This window comes from Cnephaeus nilssonii (assembly GCF_951640355.1).
Source record: "Cnephaeus nilssonii genome assembly, chromosome: 7".
Lineage (NCBI taxonomy): Eukaryota > Metazoa > Chordata > Mammalia > Chiroptera > Vespertilionidae > Cnephaeus > Cnephaeus nilssonii.
The window spans coordinates 50,301,968-50,322,955 of NC_137078.1; the positions used below are offsets into that span (position 1 = coordinate 50,301,968).

Here is a 20,988-nt window from a genome sequence, read left to right on the forward strand (position 1 = left end):
TAGATCTAAAGATGAATGGTTTCATATGGTGCCTGGTATAAGACTTAACCCCTCAGTGGCTACAGTGTTTCAATAACTGAGTCTCTCTCCTGTGTATTCTCACAACAAATTTGCACATGATCTCTTTTTGGGGACTGTTTTTTTTTAATCTTTCACCAACCACTTTATTGAGCAAACTCCTATTTATGTTTATGATCTCAGCTCAAATGTGGTTTCTTCCAGGGAGCCTTATCTGACCTGCACTAGCTCTGTGCTCCCTACTTGCTAGTATTCCTTAGTGTATATTCTCCTCTAATCTTTTTTCCTCTATCTTAGCTTGTACTTTAAAAAATGTTAATATGCTTATCTGGTTAATCTCCTTTTGACCACTAGGCCTTGAACTCCAATTGGGAGCACATCTGCATGGAAACCCAGTACCTATTCCTGGGGCTGCATACAGTAGAGATTCAGTAAATAATTGTTGAAGGAAAGAATGAAAACTAGCCCATTGTTCCTCACTATCTGCCCACTGACATGGTGAAGACCGTACTGGGCCATGTAATGATGACTCAGGCATGTCACATACAGAAGAAGATCAATTGCATAATGCTGAGGTGGATACCACAACCAAGCTGGAGTCCACCTGAGTGACAAGCCCAGATGTTGCCAATCAGTGACTTTGACTTCCTACTCTGCTTTCTCCCTATTCTCTTCCCTGAACCTCATTCCCAGAGCCCAGACCTATGCTTGAAAGTCTTCACAGCTTAGCAATAAAACATTTCCACTAAGTACTTGATTTTTGGTCTCTTAGTGTGTACGTGTGTGTGTGTTAGTGCATATAATATAGTATATTCCCTCTTTTGGCCCCATTCTGGTTCTCTTTATCATTTCCCAATCTGTTACTTAGGTATCCATTCTACCCCCAAAATACTTTTAGAAGCTTCCAATGACTGGCTTTTATCTCCAAATTAAAACTTCCATATGCCCCTTACCTATAGTCATGAAAAAAGTCAGTTCATAAAAGTAAAAGGGATCCCCTGGACTATTATTTTATGGCACACCTTGGAAAAGCTCACATCCCACATAGAGAAGGAAATTCTGGATTAGGTACTTGGCGTATTTATTTCTAGAAAATATACCTAAAGTTCACATTGAGAGACAAGGAAAGCTTATCCCAAATTATCTTAAGTCATGCAATTTTTAAGACATGTTTTTCTGGACATCAAAGTCCAGGTGAGATGATTGGAGGCACTGATAACCAATAGTGTTAGTCATTCATTTACTCAACAAATGCTTTTGAGCATGTACTAGGTATGGTTCTGGGTGCTGAGATTATAACAGCAAACAAACAAACAAAAATGAACAAACAAAAACAAGACCCTGATTTTATGAAGCTAACATTCTGGTAGTGAGAAAAGATTCTACACAAATAAATATGTAATCTGTCCGATTAAGTGGTCAGGAGTAGAGGTTATTTCTTCTGAGATACTCAATTCATGTCCCATAATAATCTTCATTTTTCTTCATAAGAGTTCTCTGTGCACTTGTGGGATTGAGTATGGACTTGGTCTGGGTTTTGCCTTTTGAAAATGAATAGGAAAGTTGCTTTCTCCTTCCTAACATCTGGACTGGGGCTTCTTCTATTTCTCCTACAGTGAGATGCTTTCTGAGATAACAATCGTCTCCCTCTCTTTTTCTGCTCCTTTCTTTGTCAAAGAGAGATAAAGTGCCTGGAAAGGATCAGAAACAAAGACCTATAAGAAAAAGACAGCAATAACTAGGGTGGTTGGAGCTGGATGAATAAGGGCTGTTAGGCCTTTCTGTATAAGGAGCTCCAGTGTGAAGAATGGGAACTAATTCTCTCCACTCAGAAGAATCAATGTGGACTGACGTCTAGACACAAGGATTTCAATCGACAACAAAACCGACTGTCAGGGGGACTCTTAGACACTGTACTAAACTGCTCTCAGGAGAGAAGTTGTGGAATCTCCTCCTTTGTCAGTCTCTGAGGACAAAGTAGACATCAGTCTGCCTGGTACAAATAAGAATCCTTTCCTGCAGACAGATGGTCTGCGAATTCATTCTGGGGTTATGTGACTATTTCCTTCTACTCTCTTAGATCAATGATCATATTTTAAAATGGTTACATACCATATTTTACTTATTCCTTCCATAATATCAAATCCCTCCATTTGAACTCTAAATCTATGCTCTTAACCACTTTATCACAGCCACTCAGTTAGAGAAGGGCCAGGGCCAGTCTGCTGCCTCCTCCTGGACCCAGTGCTGGAAGGCCCTCTTGTCCCGAGGCCTCTGCCCCAAGGCCTGTGTCTCGGGCTAAACTTGTTTTTTCAGAAAATGACTAAATGTGGCTCAAGCATAGTTAATAAAATTGCAGCTGAGTTGAGAGTGTGAGTCATCTGTCATCCCCTGGCTTTTCTTTTACTAATCAGTTGTGAGAAACATTTCAAAATCAGAGAGCAGCAGCAAAAAATATGAGCTCCTCAAGACTTCTTGAGGCAATTAGTGATGAAAGAGCAGAAGGCAGATCAGTCTTCCTGCCTCGACAGCCTTAAAATACACCCTGAAAGAAGACTTTGGTGTTACACTATTTGTGACAGATTTTGACCATAACACATTTTCTAGGCGGAAATAGAAATGACTCACTTCAGGACATGCATTCCACCCTCGCATCAGCAGAGAGGAGATGGGCTTGGGAATCGAATAGCCAATGGGAGGTCTGATGTGGTGGTAAGCCATGTCTGCCGCCGCCGCCGCTGCGAACCAAAGAATCACATCAGTTTTGAAGCTCACATATTCATTTCAAGAAACATATGAACAGGCAACAATGATCAAGGATCAATCCGTACATCGTCAGGAGAGAATAAAAAAGAATTCTTTAAAAGGGTAAACAAAACATTGGATAATTTGATTCTAAAAGTGTATCTTAATAAGTTCATTCATTTGGTTGTTTGGTCAACAAATAGTGGGCAGAAGGAATATGAACAGGAGCAAAGGAGCATACAAAGGAACATGCAAATAGCAAGTGATTGAGTGTGTGGGTTTGAAGGATAGGGTATGTACATGATGTTATAGGAAATAACAACTGAAAGGCAGATTGGACCAGACTGTACAATGCCATAAATCTCAGGCTAAACGAGCTTACTCTATACATAGCAAGACAAGGGGTGCCACTGAACTTTTCACTTTGAATAACTTGGGCAATATAGGTTATTTTTTAAGCTCAAATCCCATGACTGGTTACATGAATGTTAGGATTTTAATTTTTAATATTTAAAGATATTAAAAATATCAGAGACTTCAGATTCATCTTTTTAGCTAATACCACTCATTGATTGAACTCCCTAGTGCTGCCTGCCTGTTTGGATTTCTGAATATTGCTCATCTCAAACTCCCCATTACTGTGTTATGATTCTTGGGACTTTGCTGCAGATTACTGATTGCTAATTATTTTTCTGTTCTGCAACCAGCGATTTCTCTACTCTCTTGGAAACCAAGCTTATAGCTACTTTTATTAAATACATTTTGTATCAGGCATCATGGTATTTATAGATATAAGCTCTTCCAATCCCCCTAAGAACTGCACAAGGTATGGCGTGTGTTACTGTTAGGTGTGGTGTGTATGTGTATGTAACAAGTTTTTAATTTAGAAAAAAAATAAATATAACTAGTAGTTGCTGTAGCCCATAGTTCCAGATTCCATGCTCTCTTCAGCCACTTCACATTGAAAACACTGTGAACAACACATGAAGCTCTTTTTACTCCCTAGAAAAATTGCTCTGTACCAGTGGGAGGCTAAAGATCCATACCATTCCTGCTTCCTGTCTTCTAGAGTGTGATGTCATAAGCATCTGTCTATATCTTAGTACCTTGAGGTCTGACCTCACCCACTACTTCTCCACTTCAGTTTCCTCCAATTAAATTCTGTTTATAGATTTGATCTAGTGAAATTATATGCAGTGTAACTTACTATTTATGGGTCAGTCAGAATTGGTATCTAATTTTGCCAAATGTAAAATTTATACTTATTCTTTGTAGAATTTTAGAAAATTAAGAGAATTAGAAAGGATAAAATTTTATTCAGAGGAAACAAGTGCTAAAATATTTTGAATACATCTTATATAATATTTATATAATTGAGCTTATGTCTAATATACAATTATGTAATACTTTTCCCCTTAAGTTAAATATAAGCATTTCCAATGTTATTAAAACTCCATGTTAACATATTTTTAATGACTCTACATTTAGTGTGATTTGCTTAATCATTCCTCAATTTTAGGTTGCTTAAATTTGGCTGCAAATACTTCAAAGAATGTCTTTTCAATATGACTTTCTTGATTTCAGAGATTACTTATGATATTTTGAGAGGTGAAATTAATATATCTAAGAGGATAACTAAAGACTTTTAACTCATCCTGTTAAACTGTTTTCCTGAATAATTGTGCTATTTTATAAATTCAATACCAAGTGTGTAAGAAAGTTTTTATTATACCTGCACCAGAATTAGGTTTTCTCACTTTATGATAGATTCTGTTAATATGAGAGGTAAATATATCAGCTCATTCCAAACATTTACTATTTGTCTTTAAAATCTTAGTTCATGCTCTTTACCTGCCTACCATGTTAATATTTCATTGCAACAGCTGTTCTAATCATACAATGGTTTCAGATAGAGGGCAGTCAAAACTTTCATTTCCTCTTTTCTCTCCAATTCCTTTGTAGAATAGTTGCACTGTCACATTTGCCCACGATTTCTAGCACTATCAGATAGAGTTATGGCTGCTAACACTGAGGGGGAAAAAGGCCAATCAGATCATATGCAGCAAACTTAACATGACATAAAATGTGTCTTTTGTGTTACAAAAAACTAGGCATGTTAGGCTCCTTGCATCGGCTACTCTTGACTATTTTTCATTATTTTTGGAATGTGGTAAATAAATAAGCAAACAAACTGATGACCACTTGGATATTGTTGAGCTGGAGCAGCTATAAGCACATAAACCAGTGTAGTGCACATATTTAAACTAATTATACACATCCTAATGGGTGGGGAGGGACTATTCATAAAGTGTGTTAAACTCAGATGCAGGTGCCAAATGTCTCCTCTGAAACTCTTTTAGACTCTGATATCAAGTATATAAAGTTACTTGTTTGCTTCTTGGCACTGCATCTGGAAAATCGGTTTAAGATGAATGATATTTAATTCTTCATTATTCAAAGTAGATTCTGCAAGGCCTTGGCATCTCCTTCTCCCTTTTGCTTTACGCACTCTTGGCACTGGTGCTACTCATTAGCCCCTCCGCCATAAAGCGGGCAATGCTACATGAGGGGTCATGGGATTGAAATTTGTCACCTTTGAGATTGCTCTGTCAGTCTTGCCTAAGTGGCCATGCTACACTAACAGCTGGGAAATTTTCTGGTATTCCAGATTCAGAAAAGTTACTGTAAGGCCATTAATCATATCTTACCTTGATTGCTACATGAAATATGTTAAATGGTTTATGTAAATGTTGGTTTCTACTTTCACAAAGAAAACTTTGCTATTAAAAGGGAATAAAGCTACATTAAAAATATCAATAACTTTGTATTGAGCACCTATTCTTTCATCAGCACTACCCTGAAATAATTATCAATGATTTAGTAAAGCTTACAATCTAGCTTCTAGAGTAGGGCTGTTGGATAGAACGTTTTGCAATGATGAAACTGCTATTCTGTGCCGTTTACTATGGTAGCATGTGGCTATTAGGCACATAAAAATATGGCTAGTGTAACTGAGAAGCTGACATTTTAATTTAATTTAATTTGATTTTGATTAATATAAATTTAAATAGCCATGTGTGTCTGATGACGTCCATATCAGACAGCACAATTCTACAGCATCGTTGTCTCCCACTCCCATTATCCCCAAAGAGGTTGAATTAAACACAATTTTGTGAGTCAGCCTCAAGGGTTAACACAGCACTGCTGTCAATCTGTGGATTTCAGTGCTTCAGTGTTGTTTTTTTTTTAATCAAAATGTTATCAAGAAAAGCAAAGCTATGAATGGAGATTGCCAGTGTTGTCTCTCAAAAGAGGCCAGTGAAGAACAGACCAGGCATTAGGCATAACATGTGATAACCTTCATTCATTTATTCATGTGACAAAATGTATTGAACATTCTATGTGAATGATAGTAGGCTAAGAAAAAAATAAAGTGTTACACTTTTCAATAAATATGGTAAATAGATGCTTAATTAATGAAGAAATTAGTTATTTTCATCTGCTTTTCATGGTTCACTTGTGAAATGTGATTTCTTTTTCCTGGAGTCCTCTTCCCTTCCCTCTTTTCTTGCATTACATCTACTGTCACTTAGGTCATAGTTTAGATGATCTCTCCTGGGTATCCTGCCTATGTCCTGCCACAGCACCCTGTGCTACAATGGCACATAATGCTTTACACTTCATTACCTCTTCACTTGTTTGCCTCTGCAAATAAATCACAAGTTTCTTGAGGTCAGTGACTGTGGGTTTTCACCATTGTATCTCCTGTGCTCAGCACAGTGACAGGCAATTAGAAGGCATTCAATAGATATGCACCGAATGAATCAATAAATGAGATAGTTCAAAATAAGGGTTCACTGGAAATAATATAGATCATGGTAAATAGAAGTCAGGAAACAGTATTTGTACAAACAAGTGAAGATGAAGGATTAATGCCAATTAATATCTTGCTCATTATTATGTTTTTAGGACCGATAATAATTCCTATTCACCAAGAAACATTGCAGAATGAATATAATGTTTAGTTTAATATCAACTTACAATATAATCAGGTCAGTTATTGAGATCTGGCAGCATATTTAGTACATAATACTATCTTTTGTTCAAAGCCTTTGGGGAGGAGGGGCTTCCATAAACTGAAGCAGTATGACTATGAAGAAACGCCTTTAACAAGAAAATGTGGTGCCTAATTTCCAGTCTGGCTTTACTTTTAACTTTCTGGGGGATCCTAATTAAGCTAGTTTGCCTTTGTGAGTATTAATTTCTAGATATTTAAAGATGAAAGGGAATAGTGTAATGGTGACAAGCATGGGCTTTGGGGACAGGGAGCCATGCACTTAAATCTTGGCTATACCTCTTACTAGCATGTGACACTGAGCATATATCTTACCCAAATAGGATCCAAACCACAGGGTACCCTTAGAATTAGAAGGGACAGAGTACATAAAGCATCTGACACATTGTTGGTTCCTAATAAGGGTTAGCTGTTGTTGTTGCTATAATTATTACCCACATCTCTAAGGATCTTTCTGATTTCTTTTATCCTGAGCCTAGAGAACTGTTGTATGTTTTCTGTCCTGTCTAGACCAGAAATCTTAGTTCCTTTTGGGGTTTTCTTGGAGCATGAATATCAAGTAAAACATTGCATTGAGTTACTGTGAATTACAAGGCTACAAACCACGGCCATTGTGGGGAGGATGACTATGCAGCTCTTCATGACGAACTTAATTAGCTATACATTGCTTATGGATAAATTGGTACTAGATTTTGAATTCCTAAAGTAATTGATCTCCTTTTTTAAAAATATATATTTTATTGTTTTTTTACAGAGAGGAAGGGAAAGGAATAGAGAGTTAGAAACATCGATGAGAGAGAAACATCGATCAGCTGCCTCCTGCACACCCCCTACTGGGGATGTGTCTGCAACCAAGGTACATGCCCTTGACTGGAATCGAACCTGGGACCCTTCAGTCCACTGGCTGACGCTGTCCACTGAGCCAAACCGGTTAGGGCAAGTAATTGATCTCTTATTCTCATATGTTTTATAAAAGGAAATGTAGGCATTCACATTTTAAAAAGGAGAGCAATAAAGTACCATGTTTTGTTTCCAAGTTTTGACTAAGATAAAATCGCCAGAATGTTGTTGTTTTTTCCAATTTGGATTGTGTGTACGTGTGTTATAAAAAACACAATTGATTCAACTTCATTGTTTTTAATGGGCAGGGTGTGGTGAAACAAAGCACATGCATTCTACCGTCTCAGCAGGAGCGAAGACATTCTTTGTTAAACTGACACTTTTCAATGATGTATCACCAGAGCGTAGAGCATCTGAGAGAGACCATGAGATTGCAATCTTGAGATTGTACTAAGAATGGCTTAATTTTTTAAACCACATCCCATTCTCATTACAGACTGTCAGAAGAATAGATTAATTTGCACCATTGTCTGTTCTCATTGCAATCTTTGTCAGTGTAATGAAGTATTGGAATGTTAATATCAGCTATATTCACAGAAATATCACCATCCATTGGACCGATTTGATCTGTGTAGTTATTGGCTGGCTCCGCTCTTCTCAGTGAAAAACTGATAAGGGTTAGCGCAGCAAACATAAGATTTCAGAACTTTAGCTCACTCCTCTTTTCCTATAACTTGACAGCACACAGTCCACATCATCAGTGTGCTTATGCCTTTTGAGGTTATTATATGTAGGATATTTTAGAATTCTAATCATATATGGAGAAGAACATAATCATCAAATATTTAAGCAAAGGTAGCAAATGGCTATAAATATGAGACCTATGACATAACTGCATCTCTAAATGTACTTCGATTCATATTTTTTAAAGCCATATGTGAGACATAAAAACGTCTGCAAGCCATATTTGGTTCCCGGACTGCAGTTTGCAACTCTGAGTTAAAGTCTCAATATGAAGTCTCACCCAAATCTGGCTAGAATAAATTGGCAGATGTTCTTAATTTGCTGTCACATCTCAGACTTAGAGCCTGGCATTAAGGAATCCCAGGGCACAGTGTTGAGTCTCCTCGTGAACCAGCTGGCACCACACAGGAAAACAAAAGGAAAACAGAGGCTCTTTTCTTTGGCCCCAAACTCTAATCTGAAAGTGATCTGCAAAATTGGTTACCTGGTTAGAAGAAAATGGGATTGGATAAAGTTTATATTGGTGGATTAATTCATCCCAGATTTCTTCTTTAGTTTTTCATGACATATCAGGAGTGACAGGCCCAGGAGAGAAATCAAATTGGAGAGGCAGGTGTTGGTTTCTTTCTCTGATGAGTATCCAGGACAGCTCTTGTTTGCCAGGTCATACTAGCTCCTTTTTTATTTTGCCTTGTTCTTTCCTCTCTGCTTGGCTTTAGACATTGGCTCCTTCTCCTTCTAATCTAATCACTTATCTCACAAATTTTCTCTCTTCTATATTCATCATGCCCCTGCTGGCTAAGCCAGAAGTCTGTAAGTCATCTTTGACTTCTTCCACCTCCCTTCCCCCAATGTGCTCCCACCTCAATTCATCAGCTCCCACCTCCTGAAGTTAACCTCTCCTTTCTCTTCCAAAGCCACTACTCTAGTTAAGGTTTTATACATCCTCTTCTTTATTACTTGACTTCCTTGTCTATGGTTTGAATCTCTCCAATCCAGCTTTTGCTTTGCAGCATTTAAAAAATAATAATATAACTGTACTATTACCCTACTTAAAGTCCTACAGTGTCTTTCGTCGTTGACACACAAGGCCCTTCCGCCATCTGGCTCTAGTTTTACATTTACAGCATGTCTTGCTACTGATTCCCTTTTATTCTCTGATTCATCCCTGTTGTGTTACAGTGGAACCTTTTTTCCTCAAACTTAATTCATTCTGGAAGGCCATTCGAGAAGCGATTTATTAAAAAATAAAATTATTTTTTCCCATTAGAAATACTGTAAGTGGAATGAATGTTCTAGACCCCCTAATGATTCCATGTTTTAACCTTTCTTATATACAGTACATGTTTGCTGTACTGTTTAATCTATAAACATGTACTTCTTTTCTTAAATTTATGAACCACCCCTACTAGCCTTAAAGGAATCACTTTCAGCACTGGGTTCAGGGGTATCTTTCAGGAGGTCAGTGTGCAGCATCTGGCTTGTCCACATATCACTGTCTCAGGAATGCTATCACTGGATAATTGCTTTTCCTTTATCCAAAGCAACAACAGGTGGTTTTTTTTAAAAAACTCTTCAATTGCCTGTGATCATTGTTTCTTTAACAACCTTAGCAACAGTAGGCTCTTTATGTTTTTAAATTGTGCTAGTCATCCATTTCACCAGCAACTAAAGTAAAAAACAACAACGAAAAAACCAAATCCAAAAACAAACAAACCCACAAAAATATTCACAGCACAATTTCCTGTGATATTAAAAACAGGAGGTTTAGTGGTAAAACGACTCACATTCTTTGTTGCCTGAGGGATGCTTTTTGTCAAGCTGATGTATCAGCATGAAAGGGTTGTCAGAAAGAGAACCTAAATTTTGTTCCACAACCAAGACATTTTTCCTGTGAACAACTTACTCAAGAACTGAATTGTTCAAGATGGGAGACATTGGAGAACCGAAGTCTGACTGTATTTGTGGCTCTCTCCTACCTCTGCACCTCACCCATGCTGTTTTCTGCTGGGACATCTTCTCTATCTCCCCACTATTTACTAATTGAATTAGTACTCTTCTTTTAAAGATGGAGTTCAGGTATCAGCTGCTCTCAGAATCCTTCCCTGATATCCTTTTGCCACCACCAGTCTGGGCAGGAGACCCTCCAGGGAGCATAGTAAGCACACTGTGCTTCAGTATAGTTGGGCCTTCTCTGTACTATGAGGGCCTGGCAATGCCCTATTCCTTGTTGTTTCCCTTTTATTCTAGGACCGTTCTTGGCCAGAGGAGTACTTAATGATCACCTAAAGACAATAATAATAATAGCTAATACTTATTTATTGAGTGTTTACTAATGCCAGCCACCATTCAAACCCTTTGAGGTAGGTCCCATTATTATCACCACTTTAAAAAGAAAGAAACTGAAGTACTGAACTACATACAGCTTGTGTAAGTAGCTTACATGAGGTCACAAGATTCATGCTCTTACATATTATGCAACTGTTCTTCAGCCCATACACTGTTAGCCTGGAGAATGTTTCCTTAAGAATTGAGTTAATGGCCAACATTCTAACATCTTTAAATTTTTAAACAAATACACAGAAATTAGTTGAATGGTAACAGTGAGCAGGCACTCTATGTTCCTTCATGGTGCTATTTGGCTGGAGATGTGAGCCCCTGCCCCACTGTGTCAGAGCATGTGATTTCCTGTTCATCACACTGTGCTGTGTAGAACATTTGCCTGCTTCTGCTGGCCCTGTGGGCATAGTTCTTTCTAAACCTGGAATTATAAGGTTAAGTTAAAGATATACTATGTAAAAGAGACTCCGAATACAAGTTTTTCTGAATGCATATCCATTACTTGCAGAAGAGTCAATGCTAATATTTGTGCCCCACTTTTATATTTCTCCCAGGAGATAGGATTCTGCCATATCCAGGAGGGTGAGCCATGTGTAATGTTGCTATTACTGTAATTGATAATGCTGTCCCACATTGTAGTCATGGATTTGTTCCTCATGGTAAATGGCTAATATGCAGCTTATACTGAATGTGATGCTTCACATGATTTATTGCTAAACATATGCTAGATTGCCTAACCACTGCAATGATATTAACAGTCTCGTTTCTTGATGCATGGCCACTGTCCCACTTTTAAAAATGCAGCATCTATCATAGGCGCACTCTCTTTCTAATAACGTACTATAAATTCTAATATCTGGGATATTGGAATCCGGTTATTCTTAGGCAAGACTTTTAACTGTTACATTATGTAATATTCTCCTCCAAAAATAATTAATGTTTCTGTGGGTACACGAGAGAGGGAATCTCCATCTCTTTGAAATATTCATTTTTTAATTTGCAAAGTATAATAAAGAGTAGAGAAAACAACAAAACCGTATGAGTGAAATGTAAATACTATGATAAATGATGACTTAGGGCAGGGAGGAGACTGAGCTTAAGTCAATATTGAAGAATGAAGAAAGATGTTTTTGAAAGAAGTAATATTGAAGACCTAAAGTAAATTGGAGTTAGTATGATGAAAAAAGGGGAAGAGTATCTCTGACAAATGACATGGACGTCAGAGGAAATGGGGCATGTTGGGGAAATGAAATAGAAATGTGGCTGGAGAGGCTGCAAGTGGCAACAGGGAGATGGGGGGAGGAAAGCAGGGGCATAATTATGTGGATTGTTTTTAGGAATTTTGTTTTTATCTTAAGAGCAAAGAAAAAAACATTAGAGATTTTAAGAAGGGAAGCCAGATGATCAAATTTGAGTTTTTAGAAAGCTAAATCTAGTTATAGAATGGCAGTTGGTGGGGAAAAAATGCTGAGCAAAACCGGAGACAAGGATACCATGTATGATACTGTGCAGTATTCTGCATATGAAATAGAAAGTAGCAGTAAAGAGGGCGGTAAGTGTATAGGTTTGAAATATTTAGAAAGTGAGACTGAAAATAAGCAAAGTGGAGGGGGGGGGGGTGAAGAAAGAAAAGAAGAGAGGGAGGAAGGAGGGAAGGAAAAAAAATAAGGAAAGAGAAGAGCCAAAGTGACTTTTAGTGTCTATATGGGCTTCTTGGAGAATGAGTTCCACTCAAGTATAGAATCCTAGGAAACCTTAACCCTGTATTACCCTTTACCCTTATCTTTCTTCTTACATTTGCAGAGTTTTCAATTGACAAAGTTCAGTCACAAGCATCATCTCATTTAATCCTCAGAGCAATCTTTGTGGTGTCATCATTAACTGAATTATTAAGGAAACTGCAAAAGGGCAATGTATTGAAGGCAACAAGAGAAGGCAAGAGTCACTGGAGCTGGGGAAGTTAAGTGATACAAGCAAAGTTAGGTCTTGCAGGGCATATTAAGAATTTTGAGATTTAATTCTAAGAACATAGGAAGTCATAGGATAACTTTAAAAATAGTGACATAATCAAGAAACAAAATACCTAGAAATAGGTCTAAAATATGTGCAAGGTTTGTATGATAAAAACTAAAACACACTGATGACAGAAATTAAGACCTAATGAATGGAGAGATACAACATGTTGATCATTTGGAAGATTCAATATGTTTAAGTTGTCAATTTTACCCACATTGACCTATAAATTCAATGCAATCCAATCAAAATTCCAGCATGGTTGTGTGTGTGTGTGTGCATGTGTGTGTGTGTGTTTTGGTAGAAATAGAAAGTTGATTCTAACATTTACATGAAAAACAGAAAACCTAGACTTACCCAAAGCGATTTTAACAAAGAAGAACAAAGTTGGAGGGTTCATATTGAATTTTAAGACTTATTATAATCTATCAATAGTCTGGTAGTGGTATAAAGGTAGACATATCAATGGAGTCCAGAAATAGATACACATAGATCTGGTCAATTGATTTTTAAAAAAAGGTACCAAACATACTTAATGGATGGAGACATTTTTTTCAACTAATCATGCTGAAAAATTGGAAATGTATATAAAAAACAAACCAGTAAATTAACAAAAGAATAACAGCCCTAACCAGTTTGGCTCAGTGGATAGAGCGTCAGCCTGTGGACTGAAGGGTCCCAGGTTCGATTCCAGTCAAGGGCATGTAGCCTGGTTGCGGGTACATCCCCAGTAGGGGGTGTACAGGAGGCAGCTGATCAATGTTTCTCTCTCATCGATGTTTCTGGCTCTCTATCCCTCTCCCTTCCTCTCTGTAAAAAAATCAATAAAATATATTTTTAAAAAAGAATAACAAACTCAACCAATACTTTTTACAATTTTTAAAAAAGGAACTCAATCTTGCAAATATAAAACTTAAACCTATAAGTTTTCTATAACAAAACATAAGAAGAAATCTTTGTGCCCATGGGTGAGACAGGAATATTTTAGTTAGGATACACAAAAAAGTTGACTTAATTATTGATTAAGTAGATTTTATTGAAATTAAAAACTTCTGCTGTTTAAAAGATATTGCTAAGAAAATGGGAAGGTAAGCCACAGACTAGAGAAAAATACTTGCAAAAAACATAGCAGATGAAAGAGTTCTACCTAGAACCTAAGAACCCTTACAGCTAAATAATAAGGCAATTTGAAGAAACCCTTTACTGAATAAAGAGATGTGAACAGCAAATAAACACATGAGAATATTATCAACATCATGAGTTGTTAGAGAAATATAAAACAATAACAAAATGATATAGCATTATACACTTACTCTAGTGACAAATATTTTGTTTTAAATAAATAATTAAAAAGTGCTGGCAAGGATATGGAGCAGCTGAAATTCTCATATACTGCTGGTGGGAAACCATAATGGCACAAACACCTTGGAAAAACTCTTACCATAAAATCTAGTGATCCATCTCATGTATTTACCTAAGAGTAATGAAACATCCCTACAAAGACTTGAGTGGTTTTAGCAATCCTATATAATAAAAGGTTATATGCAAATAAACAGAACAGCAGAATGACCAGTCGCTATGACACACACTGATCACTAGGGGTAGACACTCAACACACGAGCTGTCCCCTGGTGGTCAGTGTGCTTGCACAGGGGGAGTGCCACTTAGCCAGAAGCTGGGCTCATGGCTGGCGAGTGAAGTGGCGGTGATGGGAGCCTCTCCTGCCTCCGTGGCAGTCGGACATCCCCCGAGAGCTCCCAGACTGTGAGGCTGGGCTGAGGGACCCTCCATTCCAGTGCATGAATTTTCATGCACTAGGCCCCAGGAGCCCTCAGGAGCAGGAGGCAACACGGCAATCAGGAGAAGGCGATGCGCCATCATGCCTCTGCTGCTGCCACTGCCAGCAGCACAAATCTCGGTTAGCCTTGGTTCCCTGAGCCTTGGGTGGCCCTGGGTGGCTGGGCAGCCGACATCTGAGGCTTACCTGCGCCTCGGGCCGGCCTTGGGTGGCTGGGGGACTGAGGGGGCTGGGGGACTGTGGAGGCAGGCGGGGCTGAGGGGACTGGGTGCCGCCATCTTGTGTCTGTGGGTGCTGCCATCTTTGAGAGCGGGGCAGTCAATTAGCATATTCCCTCCTTATTGGCTGTGGGTGCCACAATCTTTGCGAGGGCAAGGGTCAATTAGCATATTCCCTCTTTATTAGATAGGATAGCCTCAAAGTGAGAATAACTCAAATGATCATCAACTTGTCAATGCATAAGCACAATGGAATATCATACAGGAATAAAAAAGAATTAATTACTGACGAATGCAACCACATAATTCCATTTATATGACATTCTGGAAAATGTAAACCTATAGGCACAGAAATGAGTTTAGTGGTTGCCAGGGGCTGGAGGTGGGAAAAGTGGATTAAGAGGCAAGGAGGCACCAGGGAACTGATGGAAGTGATAGAAATGCACTATCTTGTGATAGTATTTGTGGCTATACAACTGTATATATTTATTAAAACTCATTTAACTGTCATCTTAAAATGATAAAATTTACTGTATACAAATTATACTTTAATAAACTTTATTTTTTAAAAAGATTATCACAGTATAAATGATAAAGATGGTGGCTTGAGCTAAGATGGTGGTGGATGGGGTAAGTAGTGAATAAATTTAGATGTATTTAGGATATAAAATCAACATGAATATATGAATGAAATGCCAAAGGAGATGAGAGGGAGGAAGATGTATCTCTTTCTTATGAAAAATGCCACAATATGTCTAGCATTTCTGGATTCTTTAGCATAAGTGCATTTTTTACTATAGTCGCTGGTCTTGATCAGAATGAAAATTCTAAGGGGTAAAGAGATAGCAATGGGTCAGAGCAAGACATTACCAATGGCATGTTGGTTTAATTCAAAATAGAGTTCTACATCCACACTATAATAATGGTAAATATCTTCATTTGGAACCATGAAAAAGTATATATAGAGAGATGACAATTAAATAATTATTGTCCTCAATAACTATGTACAGACCACATAATTTTTGAAAAGCTTTCCATTAGACACTATGCAGAATGTAATGAAAGAACATATGGTACTAAAGGGAACGATACCTTGAAAAGAAAATATAAAATGTGGTTTTTGCTCTGTACATAAGTGCTAATCATTATTGTGATTCTGGTTAAGGCTTTACCTTATGAGTATACACGTTTGTAAGATGCGTCTTTCCCTAAGATCACTTTTGACTTTATTCTTCTGATATATGGTAACAGGCTGGACACTAGGTGCTTACAATATAATTTATTTAAAATTATTTATGATTTAATTTGAAAACAACTTTTCATGCATGCTTGGTTTTGGGGATGCAAAGTCCTTAAGTACTTTCCAGCCTAATAGTGGACACAAGTAAGTAAACACTGTGACAAGACATGAAAGACACCCAGACACAGTGACGAGACAGATGAAAATAAAATTTTCTTTAAACCTCAAATCCTGTAATTAAATTTCCTACCTCCACCACCTACATGGACATAGTATATTATCAACAATATTAGGCTCACCTACAAAGCTCCATTTTTGGAATGTATCCATATATGTAATGTAAAATTGTTCAGAAAAGTAATTCTCTTCTTGACAGGTTATTTTTATGTGTTGCCACTTTCAGCTCACCCCTCCATTCACAATGAAAAGGCACATTTGAAATCCTATCTAATAAAAGAGTAATATGCAAATTAACCATCACTCTGCAACAAATGGTGGCGCCCATAGAAACAAGATGGCGGCGCCCAGTCCTCTCAGGCCCGCCAGAGTCCCCCAGTCCCAGAGAAGGCTGCCGCTGAGAGCAGGCATCGTGCGGCCCGGGCTGTTGGCCTGGGAGGTGGCCGTGCCCCCGGGCGCGATCCGCTGCCAGCCGCAGCCCGGGCCATCGGCCTGCGAGGTGCCCACGCAACCCTGGTGTGATCCGCTGTCAGCTGAGGCCTGGGCTGTGGGCCTGGGAGGCGCCCGCGCTCCCTATCCGCCCTCCCCTCGCAGCGATCAGCTCCCATCCGCAACCAGGGGGTGTAGGCCTGGGAGGCAGCCACGCCCCGCAGAGCTATCCCCTCCCAGCGGCAGCCTGGGGTGTCAGCCTCCAAAGGGCCTGCATCCCCATGGAGTGATCCCCCCCACACACACCTATACCTTGGAACTTCCCTTGCCCCCAGCCGAGTGATTGGAGATGGGGGGTGATATCTGGGTGATGCTGCCCAGCAAACCTATCCCATTGGGTAAAAACTTCTGACCAGATTAGGGAGGTAAATGGGTTTTGCTTAAAATCTTTAGAAACCACCATGGAAATGTCTGAGGTAGGGTTTCACATCGGAAGTAACTTACAAATAATTTCTGAAGGCAAATGGCGACATTGCAGTTACATTACTGGAGAGTACCCCGAGGTCCAGAGGTTGGCTCTTCAAGGGTGGTGGCGAGTGCTCCCCACCCTGGTTCCTCAACACCTTGGGCAGGGCTTGAGCCCACCCAGGAAGGCCTTTCCCCTACAGTTTTCACCAAGCCAGGGAGGTTTTGTAGACATGAATAAGAAGTGCCCACCCACAAGTCCTGAAGATGCCAGGGCTGGCAGAAATGACAAACAAACCGGGAAAAGAGCAAAACCAGAAACACCACCGATCCCAACATAGATCATCTTTTTCTTCAGATGACAGTGTTTCCCTCTTCTTCGTCTTCTGGAAGCAAGACAGATTCAAGTATTGACAATTCTACCAATGGAAAAGTTAAGAGAAAGAAAGGACAAGAAAGGAATAAAAGGAAAAAAGAAAGAAAGGACAAAAGATGAAACATCAAGAAAAAGAAAGAGAAGAAAAAAGGAAGAAACAACCACATAATATCACCTTTCCAAGGTCTCATGAAATTCCTGTTTAAGGAGTTTACTTTATGACACTTTTAGTTTGGGTTTACATTTTTACTGGTTTGTCAAGACCACGGCAGGTACACTGTCCAATATGTTAAAGAAAAAACCCTATCTAATAAAGAGGGAATATGCAGGGGAGGGCATTTGGGGGTGACCGGGCTGTCAGGGGAGGGCAGTTGGGGACAATCAGGCTGGCAGGGGAACAGTTAGGCATCGATCAGGCTGGCAGGGGTAAGGGGGTGATCAGGTTGGCAGGCAAAAGCAGATAGGGGCAATCAGGCTGGCAAGCAGTTGGGAGCCAGCAGTCCCGGATTGTGGAAGGGATGTCTGACTGCCTGTTTAGGCCCGATCCATGTGGGATCGGGCCTAAACAGGCAGTCGGACATCCCCCGAGGAGTCCCAGATTTGAGAGTGTGCAGGTTGGGCTGAGGGACCCCCCCTCCAGTGCACGAATTTTGTGCACCGGGCCTCTAGTCTAATATCAAAAGATAAGTATTGCACTGTCCACTTATTTGTACCTACATGTCACATGGCAATAGTCATTTGCTTGTTTTATTAACAACAGGTAAGTCGAAGCACTGAACGTTAATAAAATATACCTACACTTTTGTGTGCCTATGTCTAAAATCACAGAATGAGGTCATTATGTTTTTTGGATTGGGCATACATCTTAAAACAATTTGAGATTCTTTATTTACCTCTCACCTTGCTAACCCACCAAGAACATTCATTTTTTTTTAGGGAAAAAGTGTTTCTTGGAGTTGTAAAAGTGCATGGAACAAGAAAAACTTTAATTGCATCCTGGCTTACCTGGCTTGAGATGAGCAAATGGAATTTCGCCGGTGAGAAGTTCCCACAGACACAGAGCGTAGCTAAAGACATCCGCTTTGATGGTGTAGCGTGTGCACTGCGTGAAGACCTCAGGAGCCATCCAGCGGAGGTTCTGTGTGTGGAGAAACATCCACAGGTCATTTATTCACCATGTGTTTAGTTCTTCCACTGCAGAACAGTGTTGTTCTTAGTGAGGACTTACTTGTTAAGTGTTTTCCCAATATTCTCAAAAGACAAAAATGGAAAATAACATTGACACTGTACTACATTCAATTTGTCCAATAAATAATGTGTTTACTGTTGTTAAGTTTTTCAAAAGACTTTTTTTAATCATCGAAAGATTATGAAATCCATAATTTTTCCAAAAATATTGCAACAATATTAATCATCGAGTTTCCCTGTCTCTTATTAAGCGAGGTTCACAACAGCAGAGCTTTTGTTGTTTTTGTTTATCTTTGATCATCTTTCCCCCAGAAGCCATTAAGTTTCTGAGTGGCGAGCCTTGATGTTCATCCAGGAAATCTCTATTTCCCTTGTAGTGAATCTACACACTGTGGGAGGCACCTTCCCTCCTTTAGATATGCAGGTTATAATTTAGGAGATCACTAAATGAGGCCCATAGATAGTACCCTCGTGACTGAGGAGAGAAGAGGCCTCTGGGGAGTGCCCAGAATATACTATGAAGTAGATTTCTCACGGCAGGATCAGGTCTGTCTTATCTCCTTTGTTTGCCCAGACATGTTATTTCTGAATGCTGCTTGTGCAGTAGCCCAGAAAGAAAGCCCATGAAATGTTACAAGGCAGCTTCTCTGCACAAAGTTCTTTCCTCATGTTTAGATGGCATTATTTATATTCTTTTCTCTTGCAATTATGTATTTTTCAGTTGTAGGTATCTTTCCATTCTGAAATGCAAATGCATAAAATTGGTTTATTTGTGGTTTAGGCAACAGCTCTAGATTTTGAGTTAGAAGATGCAACTTCAAGATTTGGCTCTGCCACTATTTGGGGAGCTCTGGGCAAGTCTCTCATGCTTTCTGGAATTTAAGATTCCTCACGGGCATAATAGGAGGAAAGCCCTTCAGCTCTAAAACCCCTTGGCTCCATAATCATAGCAATGAACTTTGCCAAACACCTTCTTTCTTTGTATTTCCATGGAAGGAAACCAGTATTTTTACTGAAATTCTGTGTGTAGTGCTGGCTGCTGGTAATTCTTTTGAAGTGTCTACCTTATTTTGAAATCATGCATAATTATAGCTTTCCAAGAACATCTTTATTCCGATTATGGTGCTCACATGCTATTCCTCCACATGAGCTTTCACATTCCAAATAGCCTCCATTCATACAAGAGATTATGCGTTGTGTCACAACATTGCATAAGTGGGAGTAGGCATACAGTATGCCCGATTTTTCACAGGCAGGTAATAGAGTAATTAGCAAATTTACATAAGGCCATATAACTGGTAAGAAACAAAATAGTCTTCAGAATAAACTTAGCGTAGTGCTGTGCTTAAAGACTACACGCTGCTGCCACAATAAAGGATGTAACTCACTGTTGGTAAAATGCAATTCAATTCCATTCAATGAATGTTTGTTTAGTCAGAGAATCTCAACTGGCCTCATTTTAGACTCACCTGAGGGAACTTTTAAAGGATACAGGTACACAAACTCAACACTAGGCCAATAAAATCAGAATTTCTGGGAATTGAATTTAAATAGTATGCTTTAAAAAAGTTTCCAAAGTGATTTAAATGTGCAACCTGGGTTGAGAACCACGGTTTAGCTATCTCTATGTTCCAGGTACCAGATGAGGTCTCTGTGTCCTATCAAAAGCGGACACACTTTTCACACCACCCTGATCTCCTACCATTTTCCTTGCTTACTTCACTCCAGTCACTCTGGCCTTGAACACAAAGAACTCTCCTGCCTCAGGACCTTTGCACTTACTGTTTCCCCTGTCTACACTGCTCTTTCCTTTACATGGATAACTCGCCTATCAGGTCTCTTATGGAATGTTGTCTTTCCTTCTCATCCTATCTAAATGGCACCCCCATCACTTTCCATTCATACATCTGCTTTGTTTTTCCTTCATGACACTTATCACCACTTATTTTGTTAACTTGTTCAGAGTCTATCTTTTTCTAGTAGGAACAAGAACTTTATTTTGTCTGCTCTAATATCCCCAGTTCCAAAATGAATGTCTGGCACCTAGAACGTGTTTCAAAAATATTTACTGAACGGATGAATGAAACCTAACTGGGGAAACCAATATGTACAGTCCTACTTGGATACAACATGGTCCATGATGTTTTTCCTGCCTTCATCTCTAACTCATCTCTCATTTTTTCTTCCTCACACAGTACATGCCAACAGTGCCAAGCTTATGAAGTTCTCCCAGGAAGTCTGGTATTTCTCATCCTCCCTTATGTATTTGCTCACACTATTGTTGACTCTGCCTGACACCCCCTTCTGTTTCTTTTTAAATAT

The 20,988-nt window shown here is 39.1% G+C and overlaps 1 protein-coding gene across 1 annotated transcript in view; it reads right to left on the minus strand.

Moving 5' to 3' along the window:
- TNNI3K (TNNI3 interacting kinase) overlaps positions 1-20,988 on the minus strand; it is a gene marked incomplete at its 5' end in the record, with an annotated part of 301,994 nt that overhangs the window by 80,837 nt on the left and 200,169 nt on the right. The window contains 2 exons of the mRNA XM_079777685.1: positions 2,647-2,756; positions 18,484-18,616. Coding sequence (XP_079633811.1) covers positions 2,647-2,756; positions 18,484-18,616 — 243 coding nt within the window. The remainder of the gene's footprint in view (positions 1-2,646; positions 2,757-18,483; positions 18,617-20,988) is intronic.